Below are 18,650 nucleotides of genomic sequence, written 5' to 3' on the forward strand. Positions count from 1 at the left end.
CTCCAAATGCGTATTAGGCATTTGAGAAGTCACTTTTCTGGGCTACTGTATTTGGAAGGAATGCGCTCTTTCGAAGAGGAAAGAACTTCTGCAGAGTTTCCAATTAAGAAAGACTTTTGAGGGACTCCGCCGATGACTCGGGTTTCGAGTCAGCCAAGGGAATAATTAGAAGATCCGACTTTGAAACACTAAGACCAGAAACTTCAAGACACTAAGATGTTTAAAGATTTAAAACGCCTATATTGGTTCATTTCGCAAAGACAACTTTATATAAATTATTTATTACAAACTTACAAACTTTACAGTTTAACTGTGATGAACTGGAACAGTTTTATATACAGAACTTAAATATTATTAATGCATTATTATGCATATTTAAAAATACATGGCTTGTTGTTAAACACGCAATTGTCAAATTGTGACGTTTCTTTTCTCTGTCAAACTTTACTTCTGTCATTTCTATTATTTTTTTACCTTTGAGCATTCTGTATGTAATCTATATTTATATATTGTCTCGAATGTGACCAATTCGACTAATTATTTTATTATCTTCAAGGTACGACGAAAGAGAAGAAACAAAAATATTGCAAAGAAAATAGAAAAAATAATAACATTGTCTCTTATACCTATTGAGCTGTCAAAGATATATATAATCAATCAAAAGTAATAAGTGCGTGTTAAGATATATCAAAATCGTGTGCATAAAGATAGCCATTTAAACCATAGGACTTCCACTTCTGTAGATATTACTCCTTAATGGATTTTAAATAAAACCGGTTGAAAGCGGCCTGCTTCTAGCATCTATTGTGCTCGAAATCTCCGTAACTCAGAAATATTAAAAAAAAACAATTTCTTCGCTAAAATATCAGAACAAAAGAACTATTAAATTGATATTTATAAACTGAATAATTAATGAGTCTTCAAATTGTTATGATACAAACTCATAATACTGTCTAAATTTTAACGTCAGTCCAAAGTGTAACTTCAACATAATTTACTCCTCGATGCTGACTGTACCTTCTGTAGAGTGTTTTGTTGAGCAGTGAGTTTTATTTCTAATTTCGGATGTTATAGAAAAAATATTATTATTATGACTATACAACAAATTTATAAAGCTTATCAAATACATAATGTATAAAGTAATAAAGAATCCTATTAAAGTGCGAAGGATTTTTCAAGAGGCTATCATACTTAAAGTTACATACAATAGCGCAATTGTTAACCCGCTAGTATCGACTGACAGTGTACTTTGAGTTAAGTGAGAATGATCGACTTGTTGACATTCAACTCGCTTTTAATAACGCCGCCGCAACAGACGACGCAATTTAAGTCTCATTGTAAATAGAAGCGTTGCTGGAGTTTCGTTCTCCGCTTCTTCTACCAGCGTTAATGATTTCCGATGTGGTAGTAGTATAATTGGTCTGACAATAGCAATCAATCTAGTCCAAATTCGGCTCTCTCGTGCGACCTGGTGTCGGAATACTAAGCGGGTAGTTCCGACGAACGACAGCCAAAGCCGAGATCATCTTGTGAGGGGTTGAGTCCTAGTAACCTTATGGTGCGTGAGCCGAAATATTGTATTGCCAAGTTGTATTATCATACAACTTGGCAATACAATATTGTTACTACTATAATTAATTTTATTTATATCTTTCGCGGTTCTTATGCAGTACTTTAGAAACCGTCTTAATAATTCACTGATTATTAAGACGGTTTCTAAAGATACACAACACAAGACACACTACATAGATTTTTAATTAAATATTTTAAAGCTCTATTTTTGAAAAAGATTGCGCGTCGGGCGGAAGCATTTTAGTTTAATTTTTTTTTATTTTCATCTTACGTACGATTACTTATTACTTTTAATTCGATGTTTTTAATTATTGTTGTAAATAGCAAATTTAAAATGTTATGTCACCTATAAAGGAACACATAACAGAACCATTATTGATAAGGCAACTTTAAATGCTGGTGTACCTAAAAAAATATTTAGGAAAGTAATCACAAAAAAAACCTGTTTTGAGTTTTTTAGGTTGAAGGATACCATTGTAGAGAAGTGCAGTTTGATTTTAGTTTATATTAAATCCGCATTTAATTTCTCTATGGCATTCTTTTTATGACGTACAAGCAATCAAAAAATCACCGTCGTTTCAGCCGTAACACGTCAAATGCTAGGCACGGGCCTCAATAAATTTCAATTGAATAAGACCGGACAGAAGCCTCCAGCATCCAGTTTCTTTAAAGGATCAACAAGGTCATTTGATTTAAAAATAAATCACATATATTATGATAATACTAAATGATATAACTTAAGAACTAAATAGGTATGAAGTTAAATAAATACAAGAATTCTGGCTTTATGGTTTATTGAGTGAATTCTAACAATTTCTATGGCATAGTCACTGGTAACGGTATTTCGAAGAAGAAATTGTTACATAACTAAGTTCCACTTAGCCTCTAGAATCTATCCACATATGTTACACTTCCAACGAACTCGTTTTCTATGTAGTACATACGTAATCAAAATCAAAACAAAGAAATGTATCCGAAATCGTTAAATAAATTTCTGAAAAATTATTTTTATATATATATATAGAGCAGTACAACAAAAATCGTTGGAAAATGTAACATGTGTAGACAGCGAATAGCATTTTAGATAAATACTAATAAATCGAGTGTTATCTAAAAATTGTAATCCGTCAAATTCTCAGATAACACTCCAAATATCAACACAATGAGCCGCAATCTACATATTTAAATGTTTCGTTTCATACATCAATACAATTAGTAAAACAATAAATAAATAGATAACGGTTCATATAGCGGGTAGAGCGTTATAAAATGCGTTTGCGAATTACTATAACATTTGTATCATGCTCAAGTAGCTCCAGTAAACTGAGCTCAGGTAGATTCAGAATTGAGTCTAGGTAGCTAGTGTAACTGAGCATAAGTAGCTCAAGTAAACTGAGCGCAGGTAGATTCAGAATTGAGTCTAGGTAGCTAGTGTAACTGAGCATAAGTAGCTCAGGTAAACTGAGCTCAGGTAGATTCAGAATTGAGTCTAGGTAGCTAGTGTAACTGAGCATAAGTAGCTCAGGTAAACTGAGCTCAGGTAGATTCAGAATTGAGTCTAGGTAGCTAGTGTAACTGAGCATAAGTAGCTCAGGTAAACTGAGCGCAGGTAGATCCGGTAGACTGAGTTTAGCTTTAGTTAACTGAGTATTGAGCATGCTACAAACTATATTTAGTGTAAATTAACATATTTGGAAATAACATACGATTTATAGAAAGATAAAAGCAGTTATATTGTGTGTATAGCTTGCCTAAGCTCCTGGCTATGCTAATCCGAATTTACAAGGAATAGAGTCGCTTCATCTGTTAATTTAACTTCAGTTAAATTATACATAAGAACAGGGGAAGCGATGTCCTTTGAATTTCCTTCAAACTGGACGGTTATTAAGATGTATTTAATGTGAAAAAATATCTTTTTTTTTCTGTTTTTAATACACTTATGAGGTAAATTGATAATTTATTGCATAGTATCTTATCTATATTTTACGTATCATGAACGGATATTACAATTTTTTTTTCAAATATTTTATCGTCTACTGTATTGTGAATTATGTAAGAATTTATGCAAAAACTCACATCTATAAGCTCTAAACCCTTCACAACCTATCAAATAACAATGAGATTGCTGTGTACGAAAAAGTTAATATTTTGCATAACCCGGAATTATTTTTAATAAAAGCAGGATTCACCGCTGGTTGTATATAAAAAGGTTAAGTTGTACCGGGAATATAGCAATTGTAACTTAAATAACTTAAATTATTCGCTACAAAACTTAATTGTAAATAAATTTTAAATAATGATAACGTAATGTTATTTTATTTCGACTTAAAGACATAAAATATATCTATGGTTAATACTTAATTTTTCGAAACAAACATTTTATATCATGTTTAAATTATGATGTTACACAAAATTGTGGAAATTGAAACGGAATAATTAAAAATTATAATTACAACTAGGCAACTTAACATGATCGGTTAGCACCATCGTTTTTAAATAGGGTGACCATATCTCATGTGTTTTTCGATCAAAAGTTTAATGATAGGTTATTCGAAAATAACAAAATTCAGGTCGACGATTTTCTAATTAATATAATATTTAGTACAAATTACCTTATCTAAATGAATAATTATAATTAATCTAGTGTTAGAATTAACGCTATATGTGAATACGAAATTATTAATTTAAATCAAATTTATAAAATATTAGCACTACTAATTTAAAGATATGATATTTAATAATTATTACATATGTATTATAAAATGGCTACTATTGCCATAATACAAAGTTAAGTCCAATTTTTTATTTTTCAGTTTTCACAACAACCTTTCTTGGATCCATCCATCGGTCCAATGTTTCACTAACTCACATCACAATCACACTTGCTCAGTCTTAGAGTCACTAGATGCAGTTTCAAGTGTAAGTTGTCATTGGAACTGCGAAGTAGAAGTTGATCTCCTGCAGCCGATGGAAACTGGGGCTGGTATCCTCGACGCCCCGGTCCTTGGATCTTTTCTAGGCGCCGCCAGCTGTCTGGTACTTGTAGACCTTTCCAATTTTCCATCAGACATCACCCAAGCTGACGTGAAGTCTGCGTAATCGGAATCCTTGGAACTCGTCCTGGATAAAGAATCCTCGCCTTTGGAATATGTTCTTATGATTTCTTTCATCTTCTCTAATACAGAGGCATCATCTTTTGCTGTCTCAGCTGACCTAAGGATCTGTTCTAATAAAGGGCTTAGTTGTTTTTGATGTGACGGGGAGCGGAGGGTAGCACTACTCGCTCTTAAAGGTGAATTTCGCTTGAACACTTCCGTCTGTCCAACTTTGGGTTTTGTTTTTGGTGATTTATTTGGATTGTCGAAAGTGTCTGCTCCGATCGATGGTCTGGTCTTAGTCTTTGTTTGTGTTGGAGCAGTTCTGCCGCTCCAAGTGTTTCTAGCTGTGGGTGGGAGTTTAGGTTTAAGCTTGGGTGATGTTTGGACTGGGCTGGCTGTATGCTTTGGGCTAGGTGTGTTCCCACGGCTTGGGGTTCTATTTCTGACCGGTGAGTGTGGGATACGGCTAGCTTGTCTGCTGCGAATGGTCTTGGTGGGTGACTCGGTTACTTCTCTGGTTGGTCTTAGGCTTTTGCTGGGTGAGTCGTTACTCTCCGTGCTTATAATGCATTCGGGGCTGGCACGGTTGGACTTGTCGTCGACGGAGCTGGTCTTCCTACTCTGACCTCCGTAGAATGTGTCGGAGAAGTCTGTCTTTCGCAGACCGGTGGTGAGGCTCACGTAGTCGTCCACGCGTTCATTTCTGTCCATGTGACAGCCGTCGTCGTGTTCGAGACGCTCTGAAATGAAATATTAAATTATTAAATATGTTGAACATTAAGTTTCACAACATAATATTACAATGTGACGATATAGTATACCAGGGACCATGAAAAGAAAAGAAAAAATGGTTCAGCTCAATTTATGACACACAATTGTAATTTATTAATAAATATATTATTAAATTTAATATAATTTAATATTTTTAAATGTATACGACGTAAGATTATACTGTTAAGTTTTATTAGAAAATTCTACTCCCAGGCTTCTTCGAAAAATTTCCAATAGGACCGGTTGGAAGCGGCCTGCGTTAAAAGTCTTCCAAAGACGTAATTTCAGGTAGACATTTGATTTTTTGAATAGCGTATATCATACATTAATTAACCACAAATGTGCATTGCATTCAGGTAATTAGCTTTTACACCTATAACCAATAACTCTTTGTATAGTTACAAGAAATTTAGTGTCAATTCTTGCGTACAAATCGGTGTAAAAATAATGTATTCTATATCTGTTTATAAATATATATAAAAATAAATGTTTGTCTGTATGTCCTTTATAGAATCGTAAACTATGCATTTAATCATGTAATGACCTTTAGCAAAGTTGTTGTGCATAAACCTACGAAAGTTTTCAAGTTGGTTGTTTTTTCAAACTTTAAAATGTTTCAATATTAATTGAATATTTGTGTAATGGGTTCAGCTAGTAATATACAATATAAACAATGTTGTGTTATTTAAATTGATATACAATAACATATGCTTATTATTTTGTTGTACTTTATATAATAATGACAAAGGTACAAAGTTCAGACTCTAGACCCCATTCTCCGCAAAAGAGAAAATCCGCATTTAACCGAAGTTTATATATAATATATTCCAATATCACTATCCTGTATAATGTACCTATAAATATATTGTAATGTTAAGAGGTCCAAACTACTATTATAATAAAGCTTATTTATAACGGAAAATATTGCTTTGATTTAACATACAGAAATACTCTTAGATATTTGTATGGAATGTGAAGAATCTCTTAAATATTGTACCCTATTTATTACCTCTTATATATTTAATAAAGTCACATATCCCTATGCAATCAAAATATTTCATAAATAATAGATTTATTTATACATTTAATAAAAATAGACTGAAAGATTTATTATAGTGTGCTATGAAGTGTTTGAGGTGTGTGAGTGTTGAGATGGGTAGGTCGCGACAAACCACAACAAAACTCACACGAGATATTTTAAAACAGACGGCTTGACGTTTATCTAGATCCCTAGCCTTGACGACCACATCGGTTAGGACATGAAATCACGCACATTTTATTAGTTATCGATTAAATAAATAATATGACTATATATCTTTATAGTAATATAATTTACATATGCCAATATATATTGCCAAGGCTTGTATCAACGCTATATTTATAACAATGTCTTATCTCCTTTTAAGTAAAATAAATGGCTAACTTCAACTCTTTAAATAAAGTAATATACTTAAATGGTTGGTAACACAAAAGTATTATTATTATACCATTTAATTCTTATATTATTGATACTATTTCTTTTCTACATAGATACTCTTTTTTGTTATTTTATATTTGGCATGTCGTGGTTGCCTGTTACTGAAATTTGAAATGTACTGTTTTTTATGTTATTTGCATTAACGTGTTACATTGTAAATTTTTTTGACGATCCAAAATAAACAATAATAAAAAATATTTCATCTGTGTTTAATTTTACACCTTTAAATATTTTGTCATTATTTTTATAATTATAACACTCGTAAATTAATTTTTAGTTTAAGAGAAATCTTTTAGGTCACATGTAAATATTAAATATATGATTAACTAAGATAAAATGGACTAACCTTCATACCTCACCGCAATAGTTAATGAATTCTCCAATAGATGGCATTAGTATCGCTCTCAACTAATTTTTTCATAAAAACTACTTTTTGAGTAAAATCGTCGTGAATATCCTTTTTCTGCCCTTATAAAGTCAATATTCTTTTGGGTTTATAATGAAGAGATTAGTTTTTATATATAAAATAAGAAAATAAAATATTTATTAAAAGCTTTTGAGTAGAAAAAGTATTGTAGTCACGGACAGATCCGCGTAGCTATGCTAGTTTTAAGTTAGTATTGACCTGGCCCGGTCGCCGGCTATATTGATGCATTGATAATGGCGAAATTATGTGCGAAACGCTTCCTGTTGCCGTATATAGCGCTCGTGTCATACGTTACCTTTTATGGATACTGTTTAGACGATGCCGCTGATCGAGTATCATACTGTATGAAAGTTTGAATTAGTGTTTGAACTTTGACGCTGTTTTTATTAACATTACATTGACGCTCATACAGACCGAATACACAGGATTATTTTATACAGGTGTAAAAGATTTAAAAAGGAGAATAGAGGGGCGGCCGTTCAGTTAGATCAATTTGGTGGTTTTCTCCATGACAAGATGAAATGGCGCCCTGAATGGGACCTCAATATGAACTTTCTTGCTCATCTTCTTTTCAGGCGATAGTCACCGATTGTAAGCCATATGCTTCTCCTAAAAATATGATCTTATATACGTGTATAAGGTTTAAAGAGGTGAGTAGAGAGAAGGTCGCCCAGTTAGATCAATTTGGTGGTTTTCTCCCTTACAAGGTGAAATGGCGCCCTGAATGGGATCTCAATATGGACTTTCTTGCTCATCTTCTTTTCAGACGATAAACACCGATAATAAGCCATATGCCTCTTCTAAGGAATCCCACTATGACCACTCTTGCACCACTCGTATCCAATAACTTCGCGCGAACTTAACAATGTTGTCGGTTTGCCTAGTGAGGTGCTTAGTCACCTCGTGTCTGCCGGTTTGTGGTCACCGCTCGAGAACCTTTCGACCTAAACAACAGAAGGCTGCACGGGCTTTGCTTTGCTGCCAACTCAGACGAGCAATTTCCAGCTACATCTGTGACAGAGTAACTTCCAGCGAATCCCCCTCCATTGCTCTCTGGATGACTTTGAGATTTCTTATAAGGCATCATAAGTCATAGTAAGCGACCACGTCTTGGATCTGTATGTCACTGGCAAGACACATTGGTCAAAGACCCCCGTCTTCGGAATGCTTACGATATTTACTCATTTACGCCTTTATTCCGATTCGAGTGTGATGAAAGCTCTATCTCGTTAGTTACCTTCTTGTAGATAAACATAATCTGGTATAACATAAATAGGCTAAAGCGGTTTAAATTCTAATTTTAAAAAATGTACTTATAGTAAACTTACACGAATATTGTGCATGCCTTTTATAAATAGATATGGCCGAACTAAACGACATTCTAATAGAATTTAACTCCCAACGAGTTGTTTTAGTCAATGGTCGGAGTCTAACTAAATTTAGCCGAAGTTGAGTTTATTTTTAGCTACTTAATGATGCCCGTATCACTCACACAGGACCTGGTCTTGTTCACATAAGGCCGGGTCCGGACCACATTCTTCAGCGTAAAAGGCCTGACGAGATTGTTTCCCGAGACTAAACAATCCGCAAGGTACAGTCGCAGACACAGTTGTTCATCAGGATTTTGATACGTATAGCGTTGAATTAAAATCATATTTTTAATGCAGGTTTTTACACGTCTGTACTGTTAACTTGTTTATGCTTTTGCAATATGTCATTCATTCGTTATCGCTTCTTTGAAATCCGAGCATTGAAAGGGATCGAAAATGGAAAAGTTTGGACAACATATTTCATAAAAAGAATCAATAACCTGACAACTATGTCATCCCCATTTTAAAAAGGAACTAAACGAATTTATCATTTCCACGAAATATTTTCTTTTATTATTTAAACATTGATGTGAATAACGGTTTTTATTTAATGATAAATATTATGTGATCTTTGTTTTAGCTGTATATCATGGAAGGTATTTCATATTCAAAAAACACTTTAGCGATAAATTCTACCACATTCTACCGCAAACATCGTGTAATAAATTTCGCATACTTTTGTAACTGTCAACATTATAAATTATGTATGCCATGACTCGATTTGATAGAACCTAAAATCAGATTGGTTCGTAATGTTTCAGTTTAAAGCTACGAGAGTTCCAAAGGCTCTCTGACCTAAGAAGATCACACCACAAACTCCACCCTGACCTAAGAAGATCACACAACAACCACAGACGGGTTTTCTTTGTAATTACTATAAAAATTCAATCTAAAGTTTTTAATATCTCTTATTACAAGTGTTTGTTAAAACATATAGTAATTTATTATATGATCATTTCGAGACAAAATAGGGGAATATTGTACGGAGCAAAGGTAGCATGCTGGTAGAGAACTGGGATCGTATGTTGCAGGTTCTATTTCCGGAGTACAGCCTTATATAATTAACAATTTGTATGTTAATTATATAGGGTCATCACTGCTCACAAACAACCTTCTAGAGGATGGCAGCAGCGACCTCTATCATACTAATACTAAACTGCGACCACCTTTGCGGGAATCCGCCTAGTAGTGGGCTTTACAGGCTGAAACGACGATGATATAACCTTTATTAATGGTTATCCAAAAAAAAAACAAATATTCAAGCTTTGTCTCACATATAAAAAGATAACGTAGCACTGGAATATACGTATAATAATATATAGAAGGGAAGCAAGTATAAATTAGGGTAATATCACACGAACTATAGGAGGATCTTAGAAATAGATAAAATAATAAAAAGATTAAGTAAGTATGAATGAAATTTTTCAACTGAATATTGATAACATGGTATTGAATATGTTTGTAAACCCAATATTGAATGTTATACGTTTTATTTCCGTTAAAATAAGTAATTATATAAACAATTTATTCAAGACAGTCTTTCCCAGACAAAATAAAATTCATTTACAATTACTCCAATACAATCGATGTGTGATATGCTTTAGATGAAAGCGAACACATCGAGTATTGTGAACAAAAGTTATGTTTCCCTTTGCAATTTTAACCCTCTGTCCCTTGTGATAAGGACGATATTAGCAAAGCAGCTCCCGAAGCCTCGATGGTGACCACGTGAGAGTATTTCAAAACAGTCGCACACGGGCTGAGTCAGCATACCGAACAATACGCCGGGACCAAATATAGTCACTTCGGAAATGCTTCGCGGCCGGTGAAAAACTTTTGCCATAATAATAGCTCGCTCACGAACATGATGCAATTTAAGCTGGTGTTCTTTGATAGAAGCCGATCTTAATTTTTTTTTTTTTGTATATCGTGTAAGCCTCCTTCGCCGAGTGTGTAGACATTGTCCAGGTTGAGGGAAGTCGCTGAACGTGAGCCGCCCAAGACCTTCATTGTGGCAATCTTTAGCAGAAGCTTACCAGCAGGCTTCTATCGACAGACATGATATTGATGATGGTGCTCTTGACGATCTTGCATTTCTCTCCTTGATCTCTTTGTTTGTTGATGACGTCATATCACCATCGCATATGTGATCTTTGCCGTGGTAATTATTGTATTAGCCGCTTATATGTGAAGTCATATTACTGACGACGCGATTGACCTATTCGAGGCATATTCATGACAATCAAAGTACACATTGAGGTCTTAACCAAATATATTTCATAACCTAATAAATGTATGTTTTAAGAACGTTAGCTTACGTAACGGTAATCGATCCGTATCCTTTGCTTGAAGACGTCAATCCAAGTTGGTATAACAGTGGCTATTCAGTCCCAACTTGACGCAAACCGATGCCATATTGGAAATCAATCGCACATTCGTAATATGCAAATGAATGATCAAATGTCCTCGTTACAATGTAATATTTGAGTGCAATGGTTCTCCGTCATCAACGTCATAATTTTAGTCATATTCGACTGCTGTAAGTATTCCTCCGTCGTAATAACAGGACCTTTGTGATCTGTACACAGCGTCTTCCGACGATTTTATCAAGGTCACCTGTCCACCTCATGCGCCATCTGTTCTTCGGGAGGTAGTCTATCTATTGTAAATGCACAAAGGTTATTTTGGTTCATCTACAGAGTTGGCCTATGTCCAACAGTGGACCTCTTACGGTTTTTTTTATGGCCCCCGCTATTGGTGGTCTCTCGTACCCCTAATTTGTTGGGATCAGGGTCTTTGTTTACAAATAAGTTTTTTAAATTTTTATCTTTATTCTTCACTCACTTTCATTCTTCTCAATTTCTTTTATTCTATTATTTCTTTACCTTTTTTCCTTCACAATATCTTTCATTTCATTTCATTCCTTCTTACTTTCATCGCCTTCCTTCCATCATCTTATTACTCTTAGGTGGTTAGGTACATTTCTTTTATTCTTTATTTTATTACTTATCCTTTTTTTATATCGCAGTTTTCTTTTTTGTTGGTTTGACTTTTTTAATACAATACTACTTTTTTCTTATTCTATTTTTAGTTTATTTTTCCTATTATCAATTGACTAGTTATTTGTGCAGTTTACACCTCTTACGGTTGAAATGATGATGATGAGTATCAAAAGTAATTGATAAGACAGGTTAAATAAGATACTTTATTTATGACCCAAATAGAAAGGGACGGGACGGTGAATTGTCCGAATGTGTCGACATAATGTCGCAGTAGGAACTCCCATTGTCTGACAAAAACAGCTGACCGTTTGACGGACAATGGAAGGCCTCTCAAGAATACAAGTCGGCCATTTTCATTGTACCCTCCATTTTAGTATTATTATTTGATTTTGTAGTTCGACACATCTGCTTTATTGTATATAAAAATCTAAATAATTGTAGCAGTTCTTATAATAAATTTGTAACCTTGAAATTTAATTACTTTTATGATGGCTTCTGGAATCTTCTTAAAAGGAGGACATTAAGCGTGGTTTATGAGTTCCGATCTGTTAACAAGCGTACTTGTAGCGATTATCCAGGGTAATTAGTTATAGGCGTCAAACTTTAAGTGAGTGAATGTATAGTTGATTTGACAGCAAAAAGGGCTCTCTGAAATATGTTACATTTATTTATTTTCTCGCCAAATAGTAAAACACAAGCTTCTTCATACTGTATTATCATTACGTTATTTATTATTACTGAAACCATAGATTTTTAGAAAAAAATGTACCATACGTAAATTGACAGCAAATGAGGTACTTAGTCTGGCCATAATTTCTGTTACTGGCTGTTTACATACATTTAAAAAATATTAATTTAAATTTCGAACATTAGCTTCTATGATATAAAAAATACACTTCTTTTCCGTCATTATTTTATGTTTTTTGTTTAGAAGTTATCTCATATTTTCTTTGTTAGAGAATTTATCGCTAGACTAGGTATATATCCACCCATTTAAAGGTTTCATGCATATAACCAATGGCCCTGTATATTTAAAATTCCTCCCGCGGTCTCGGTTTCAAGCCAATATATAAATAATAAATAGACTATCATTCTCTTGCGATCTTCATAACTTTTGATTCTATAAAAATATACCAAAAATAACAGATAAAGAAAGCAGAACACTCAGTTTTTGCAGGAGGGTCGTAGAAAATATCATAGAAAGGAATAAATTTAGGGTTAAAACGGTCGGCTAATAGTAAATATAATAATCAATAATAATATGTAAATAAATTACTATGCATTCAGCTTTTACAGACATCCCCTTAAGAGTGGCAGAAGCGATCGTAATTCACTACGTGATCGCAGTAAAAATTAGTTTCTTCTCTCATATGCCACTACAATTCCGCTTGCATTCAGCTTACTTAAATTAAAATTTTTAGAATTCCATAATTAACGCGCAATGTATATTAGAACACTAGAAATCTGTTAACTGCATGGTACACGCATTCCGCTTCGCATTCGGCCACAACGCGCCGCCAATTTAACGGAAGAGTTCCCGCGTACGAGTCGCTATTGTTGCGAAACCATTGACCGCAATGTTGCAATTCATAAGCGGAAGCGATTTTGAATACTTAAAAACGTTTGTGCGAAATCGACAGATCTCCTTGAAATCGCCATAATAAGCGACGTATACCAATAAAGGCTTACACTTCAGTCTCTAAGAGCGTGGCCTACAATTGAATGGTTTACTCACACGTTGTGTACCTTCGATATGTACCATATTTGAATATTTCTTGGTGTGGCTTGTACCGACAAAAAGTCATACTTTTATGTCCTTTCGTTCAGCGCGTACATTCCAAAATAAGTTAGTGTTTAAACATATCTTCATACGTCACGTACGAATGGTGACACTTGAATATGGTTTCACGATTAAGATAGATATCATATAACATCATTATGTCATCTAAAAATAGACTAATAGACAAAAGTCGGACAGTGGTACAAGTCCCATAAGCAACGTATGAATAAACATATCATGGAATTAATTCATCTATATTTTAATAATAAAATAATATGTTCACTATTAAATACAGATCAAATAAATTATTAATTTAAAAAAAAACGCTAGCGTTTATCGTTTAGACACCAATATTTCACAAACAATCAGCAGGAAGATCTCACTCGGCATTTTCATTTGATACTTTGTGTTTACGTCGAGTATCACACACATATGTTGGTATCACAAGTTGGAGACCAATGCTTATATTGACATCAACGATATCATATATTAGACCTTTTTTGATTCAACACTGATAAATATATTTTACTGATTATTTAAATTACATGCCTTTTAAATACATTGCAAATGAAATGGTTATATTCCAGATTTTATAAAAGTGTTTGGCAGACTGTTGATCTCAATTTCTTTACCAATATGATATGTTTTATCTCTAAATGATATCTAATATATATCGACTGCTTTAAGGTCTGTAAATAAATACTGTTTTAAAGCATATTATATTACAACCACTGTTTATTAAAAACAGTAGTTGTAATATATGCACATATTCATATATAAATATACATATATACTTATATATACATATAAGTATATATGTTTATTTATATATAAGTATATATGTGTATATAAAAATGTATATATATATATATATATATATATATATATATATATATATATATATATATATATATATACAGATATTGTGGTGTGAAATAAATGTGAATCCTTCTCTCCCTAGGTAACACCATAACTCGAAAACAACTGCCGATATCATTCATCAACTTTTATAAGCTTATTAATAATAAATAAAAGGCTTAATGAAATTAAATACAAAATAATACGCAGAATTGAATACAAAAAGAGATTAAATACAAAAAATATAAGCACTATAGAAACTTTTCGTGTTTAACTGTATTTGGCGGCATTAATCAATATCAAAATCATTCTATTTATTTCACATTTATTCAATGAACAATATAGTTATTTTCAGAACAACTTATTTTCACACTGGGAATGTCAGAGTACTAACTTCTAGCAGTACAAAGTCAGGGATAGCCAGTTAATAACAAAAGGAAGTCGAGGGATAGCAAAACATCCTGTTTATGTTTAGATAGTTCATGAATACGTATTTATGCTTAACACTGACGCATGCTTAGGTAATTAATCAAGGAAATGTAGGAAATATCAACATTCACCATTATATATTATCTCATATGTTTTGTAGCGTGATTTAATGTTTTGTTTCGTTTTTCCTGACTCTATTTCAATCAAGAAAATAAATACTTATATATAATTATTAACTAAAATTACTATATCAGTCGGAAAGTACGTAAAAAATATTCAATTTTTTTCGTCATATTCATATCTCGATATTCTCTGTACATCCATAAATTTTATAACTGAAGAACACTTCACGAATTAAATTGTAAATATAGTAAAGAATTGTTTTCATTATATTTGTGCACCTTTTAATGATCATCATATCAGTCGCAAGACATCCACAAGTGGACATAGCCCTCCTCAGAGACTTCCAATTGTGCCGTATAGAAGCCTTTTAAGAAAATATTTTACAATGCGGTTGCTCGTTTTTAAATAAATAAATGTACTCACCGTTATATTCAGCGTCGTCCATCGAATTTTGGCTGTGCATGGAATATCGGTTCGTTGTCTTCGTGGAAGGAGATCCTTGGGTGGATCCAGCCACCACCCCCAAACTCCTATAACCCTCGTCGGAAACCTCCGACCCGTTGTCTGATGCGCTCTCTGTCGCCGGTGCAGGAGACACCGGTCTTGGACTCTTATTCCTAATTGCATGTGGTGAGGGAACCAGGTGATTTGTGGTCACGATTTTGGTTCTCCTATCCGGAGATGCAGAACATCTTCCAGGGCTGTTAGCTCGTGGGCTCAGGTACTTTCTACCTGGCGAGCAAGCTCTGTCCATCTCGCCCATGTATGGTAGACTGGATGGCGCGTCAAGTTTGTGGTTGGATGCGTAGTGTGCTCTCGGTTCTTCGAAGGGCTTCGCAGTGTACTGTAGAGACATGGGTTCGTATTTCTCGGTCTTCGTATATGGTAAGGAGGTGGGGCCGGCGTCGGGTCGTTCGTATGTGACGGTAGCGCCGGCTAGGTCGTGTTTGGGTCGAGCGAGACGAGCGGAGAGCGAAGTTCGATGTTGAGCGCGGCATCGGCAGGGATCGTGCTTATCCAAGTAGTGAGCGAGGGTGTCCCAGCCACCGCCGACGCGGACCATCACGTGGGAACGGAGGATCTGTGAATGCATAAACGGTTAAAGTTTTATTTATAATTCGAATAACGATAACATAACTCAATAAAGAATAATATTAAAAAAATAGTACCTAGCCACCTAAGAGTAATAAGATGATGGAAGGAAGGCGATGAAAGCAAGAAGGAATGGAAGAACAAAATGAAAGATATTATGATGGAAATAAGGTAAGAATAAAAGAAATTGAGAAGTATGACAGTGAGTGAAGAGTAAAGATGAAAAATCTGAAAAACTTATTTGTAAACAAAAACCCTAATTAGGGGTACGAGAGGCCTCCAATAGCGGAGGCCAAAAAAAAACCTAACTCAACTGAAGATATGCCTTCTATATATAGAACACTGTATTGGCGGTTAATTGTGGTTATCAATGGTCTTTGCGAGGATGGTTGAGAAGGTATAAGTCACATAGCAAATCTAGTCATTTACTTCTTATGTGTAATATATAAAGCAATATTAAATGCCATATCCATAGTAAATATAATTCTTGTAGCCACGTTTCCTATTGAGTATAGTTGTCAATACCATCTATAAATATCATGAACAATCTGTACAATAATAAATCTTTAAAAATGATCTATTGTAGATGGTCAGAGTCATGCAATAAAGATTCAGCCATGTCTATTTTAGTCCACAAACACAAATTTATTTATAACGCCACAATCGACAGGTTTCCATTAAAGTCTTTCAGATCGATGATTCATATTAAACATTCGTCTCCTTCTTTGGTCAAATCGAAGTCTGCGTGATATTTCAAAGAAAACGTTAGCAGTTCGACCTTATAAACGACCATTCTAACTAGACATATCAAAATAATAAGTTCCTAACCGGAGGCAGGTCAACGGAAACTGGTTGATTTTTGTCGTAACAATTTATAAATGAGCTTTTGAAGCTCATAATTTATTGGTCGATAAGGATCAGTTTGAACTGGTGGTTAAATGTATCGAACGATCCATATTAAGGGTCACAAGGCGAGATCCTAAACGCGCGAGGCCAAGAGACGTTCGCGATCGAGTATTGAATGGATCAAGGTTGCTCCCAGCTTTCCCACGCAGCGGTCTAACGAGTCGCAAATTCTGCGTACAAACCCCGATTGCTTAATGCCAGATACACGACTAACTTAGACGTTATCTTTACATTTACAAGACAAAATATAATATACATTCACGTTACTACAATATGATCTAATATATTCTTTTATACTTTCAAGGCTTTTATCTGTTCTCACTACCATCATCGTTTTTTCAGCCATTGAAAGTCCAAAGCTGGACAAAGGTTACTCCCATAGATTTTCAAGAGAAATCTTGTATATCCTATTTCTTTATTGTACATGTTATGAACACTATATAGAAACATTACAATAACAATACAGGATGTTCTAGATAGATGAAAAGATAATAATAATGCGAAACAATACGGGAATATTGTTGGCTTTCTTACCGCAATTCCGCGATTTTTTAAACAACTTTAGATAGATTGGAAAGATTTGTATTTTAAAAGAGAGGTGTCGAGTGATACAAAGAATACTAACAATTAACGTAAGAGTAAATTTAAAATTTATTAATGATAATTATTAAGAAATTTAAGCAGTTTTAGTCGTCAAATTTTGAATCAAATTTTTTTTAGAATGCCTTATTGGTTACATTTGATGTATTTGAAGTTGTCCTGCTAGCCTATTGAGGCTTTGTGCAGCTCCATCGATTTAATCCGCTGAAATAGAAGGTCCTCGGAGTAAAAATTTACGCTTGGTGTTCGTACCCCAGATATATCGAAGATGCACACATGAAGAGGGATATATATAGCCGTGTAGGTGTATAGTGTAGTGAATGAGGTGCAGTGTAAGTTATGCGAAGCGATTACAACTCGGCGGTCGGGAGCGACACGGGCCTCCCTAGACCGCCCTCGCTTGAACGCGGGCTAGGCGGGCGCGGCCGCCGTGTCATGAGTATAAGCGTGATGAATGTTCGGTGCATTGTACCCAACGAGGGCTCGATGTGAGGTAATTGGTTACATAGGTAGTTTTTATATAAATCTAGAATATTCTAAGAGTATCTGGAGGCTTTATCTGTATATATGAAAAGTATGACTCATTAACGATAATTGGTTATATAGATTGACAGATATATTTTGAATATTTAACTAAAGTCTCTGTTGGACCTGATATTTTTATTTCTATTAATTTATTATGCAGAAATTTTCTCTTATAATTGCTCTAACAACAAAATCTTTATAAAACGAGAAATGATTAAACTCATTTTAATTTAAATCTGAATTCATTTATAACATATAAACGATTTTAAAATAAATTATGCAAAAATAAGGATCCAATTAAGATATTAAACCATCGACAATGCTCTCGCATACTGATTATTATAATATGCAATACGTAATTATTGACTATCAGCTAAGTATGGTAAATTATTTAAATTACACACGTGTTAATAATGTGACCATATTATTTTTAGAGAACGGACAAGTCTTGTGTACTTCCCAAGTCTCTAACTTTTATAATTATTTATAAAAAAATAAATTCTTTATATTTCTTTTAGTTTCGGTAATTTATTTTATTAAATAAATAATTCATGATACAATTTCTTGCCACTATACAAAATAAATTATATATGGCTATCTACACCAACCACAATATTATC

The 18,650-nt window shown here is 33.9% G+C and overlaps 1 protein-coding gene across 1 annotated transcript in view; it reads right to left on the reverse strand.

Moving 5' to 3' along the window:
• Window positions 1-2,607: 2,607 nt before the first annotated feature.
• Window positions 2,608-18,650, reverse strand: part of pigs (pickled eggs) — a 98,333-nt gene continuing 82,290 nt past the window's right edge. The window contains exons 4-5 of the mRNA XM_068767428.1: window positions 15,331-15,988; window positions 2,608-5,410 (exon numbers count right to left, since the gene is read on the reverse strand). Of these exons, the coding sequence (XP_068623529.1) occupies window positions 4,500-5,410; window positions 15,331-15,988 (1,569 nt within the window). The 3' untranslated portion in view covers window positions 2,608-4,499. The remainder of the gene's footprint in view (window positions 5,411-15,330; window positions 15,989-18,650) is intronic.

Source organism: Battus philenor, unplaced genomic scaffold, assembly GCF_028537555.1.
Source record: "Battus philenor isolate CCGP_79_NKW_IND1 unplaced genomic scaffold, ilBatPhil1.0.hap1 SCAF_23, whole genome shotgun sequence".
In the NCBI taxonomy this organism is placed as follows: domain Eukaryota; kingdom Metazoa; phylum Arthropoda; class Insecta; order Lepidoptera; family Papilionidae; genus Battus; species Battus philenor.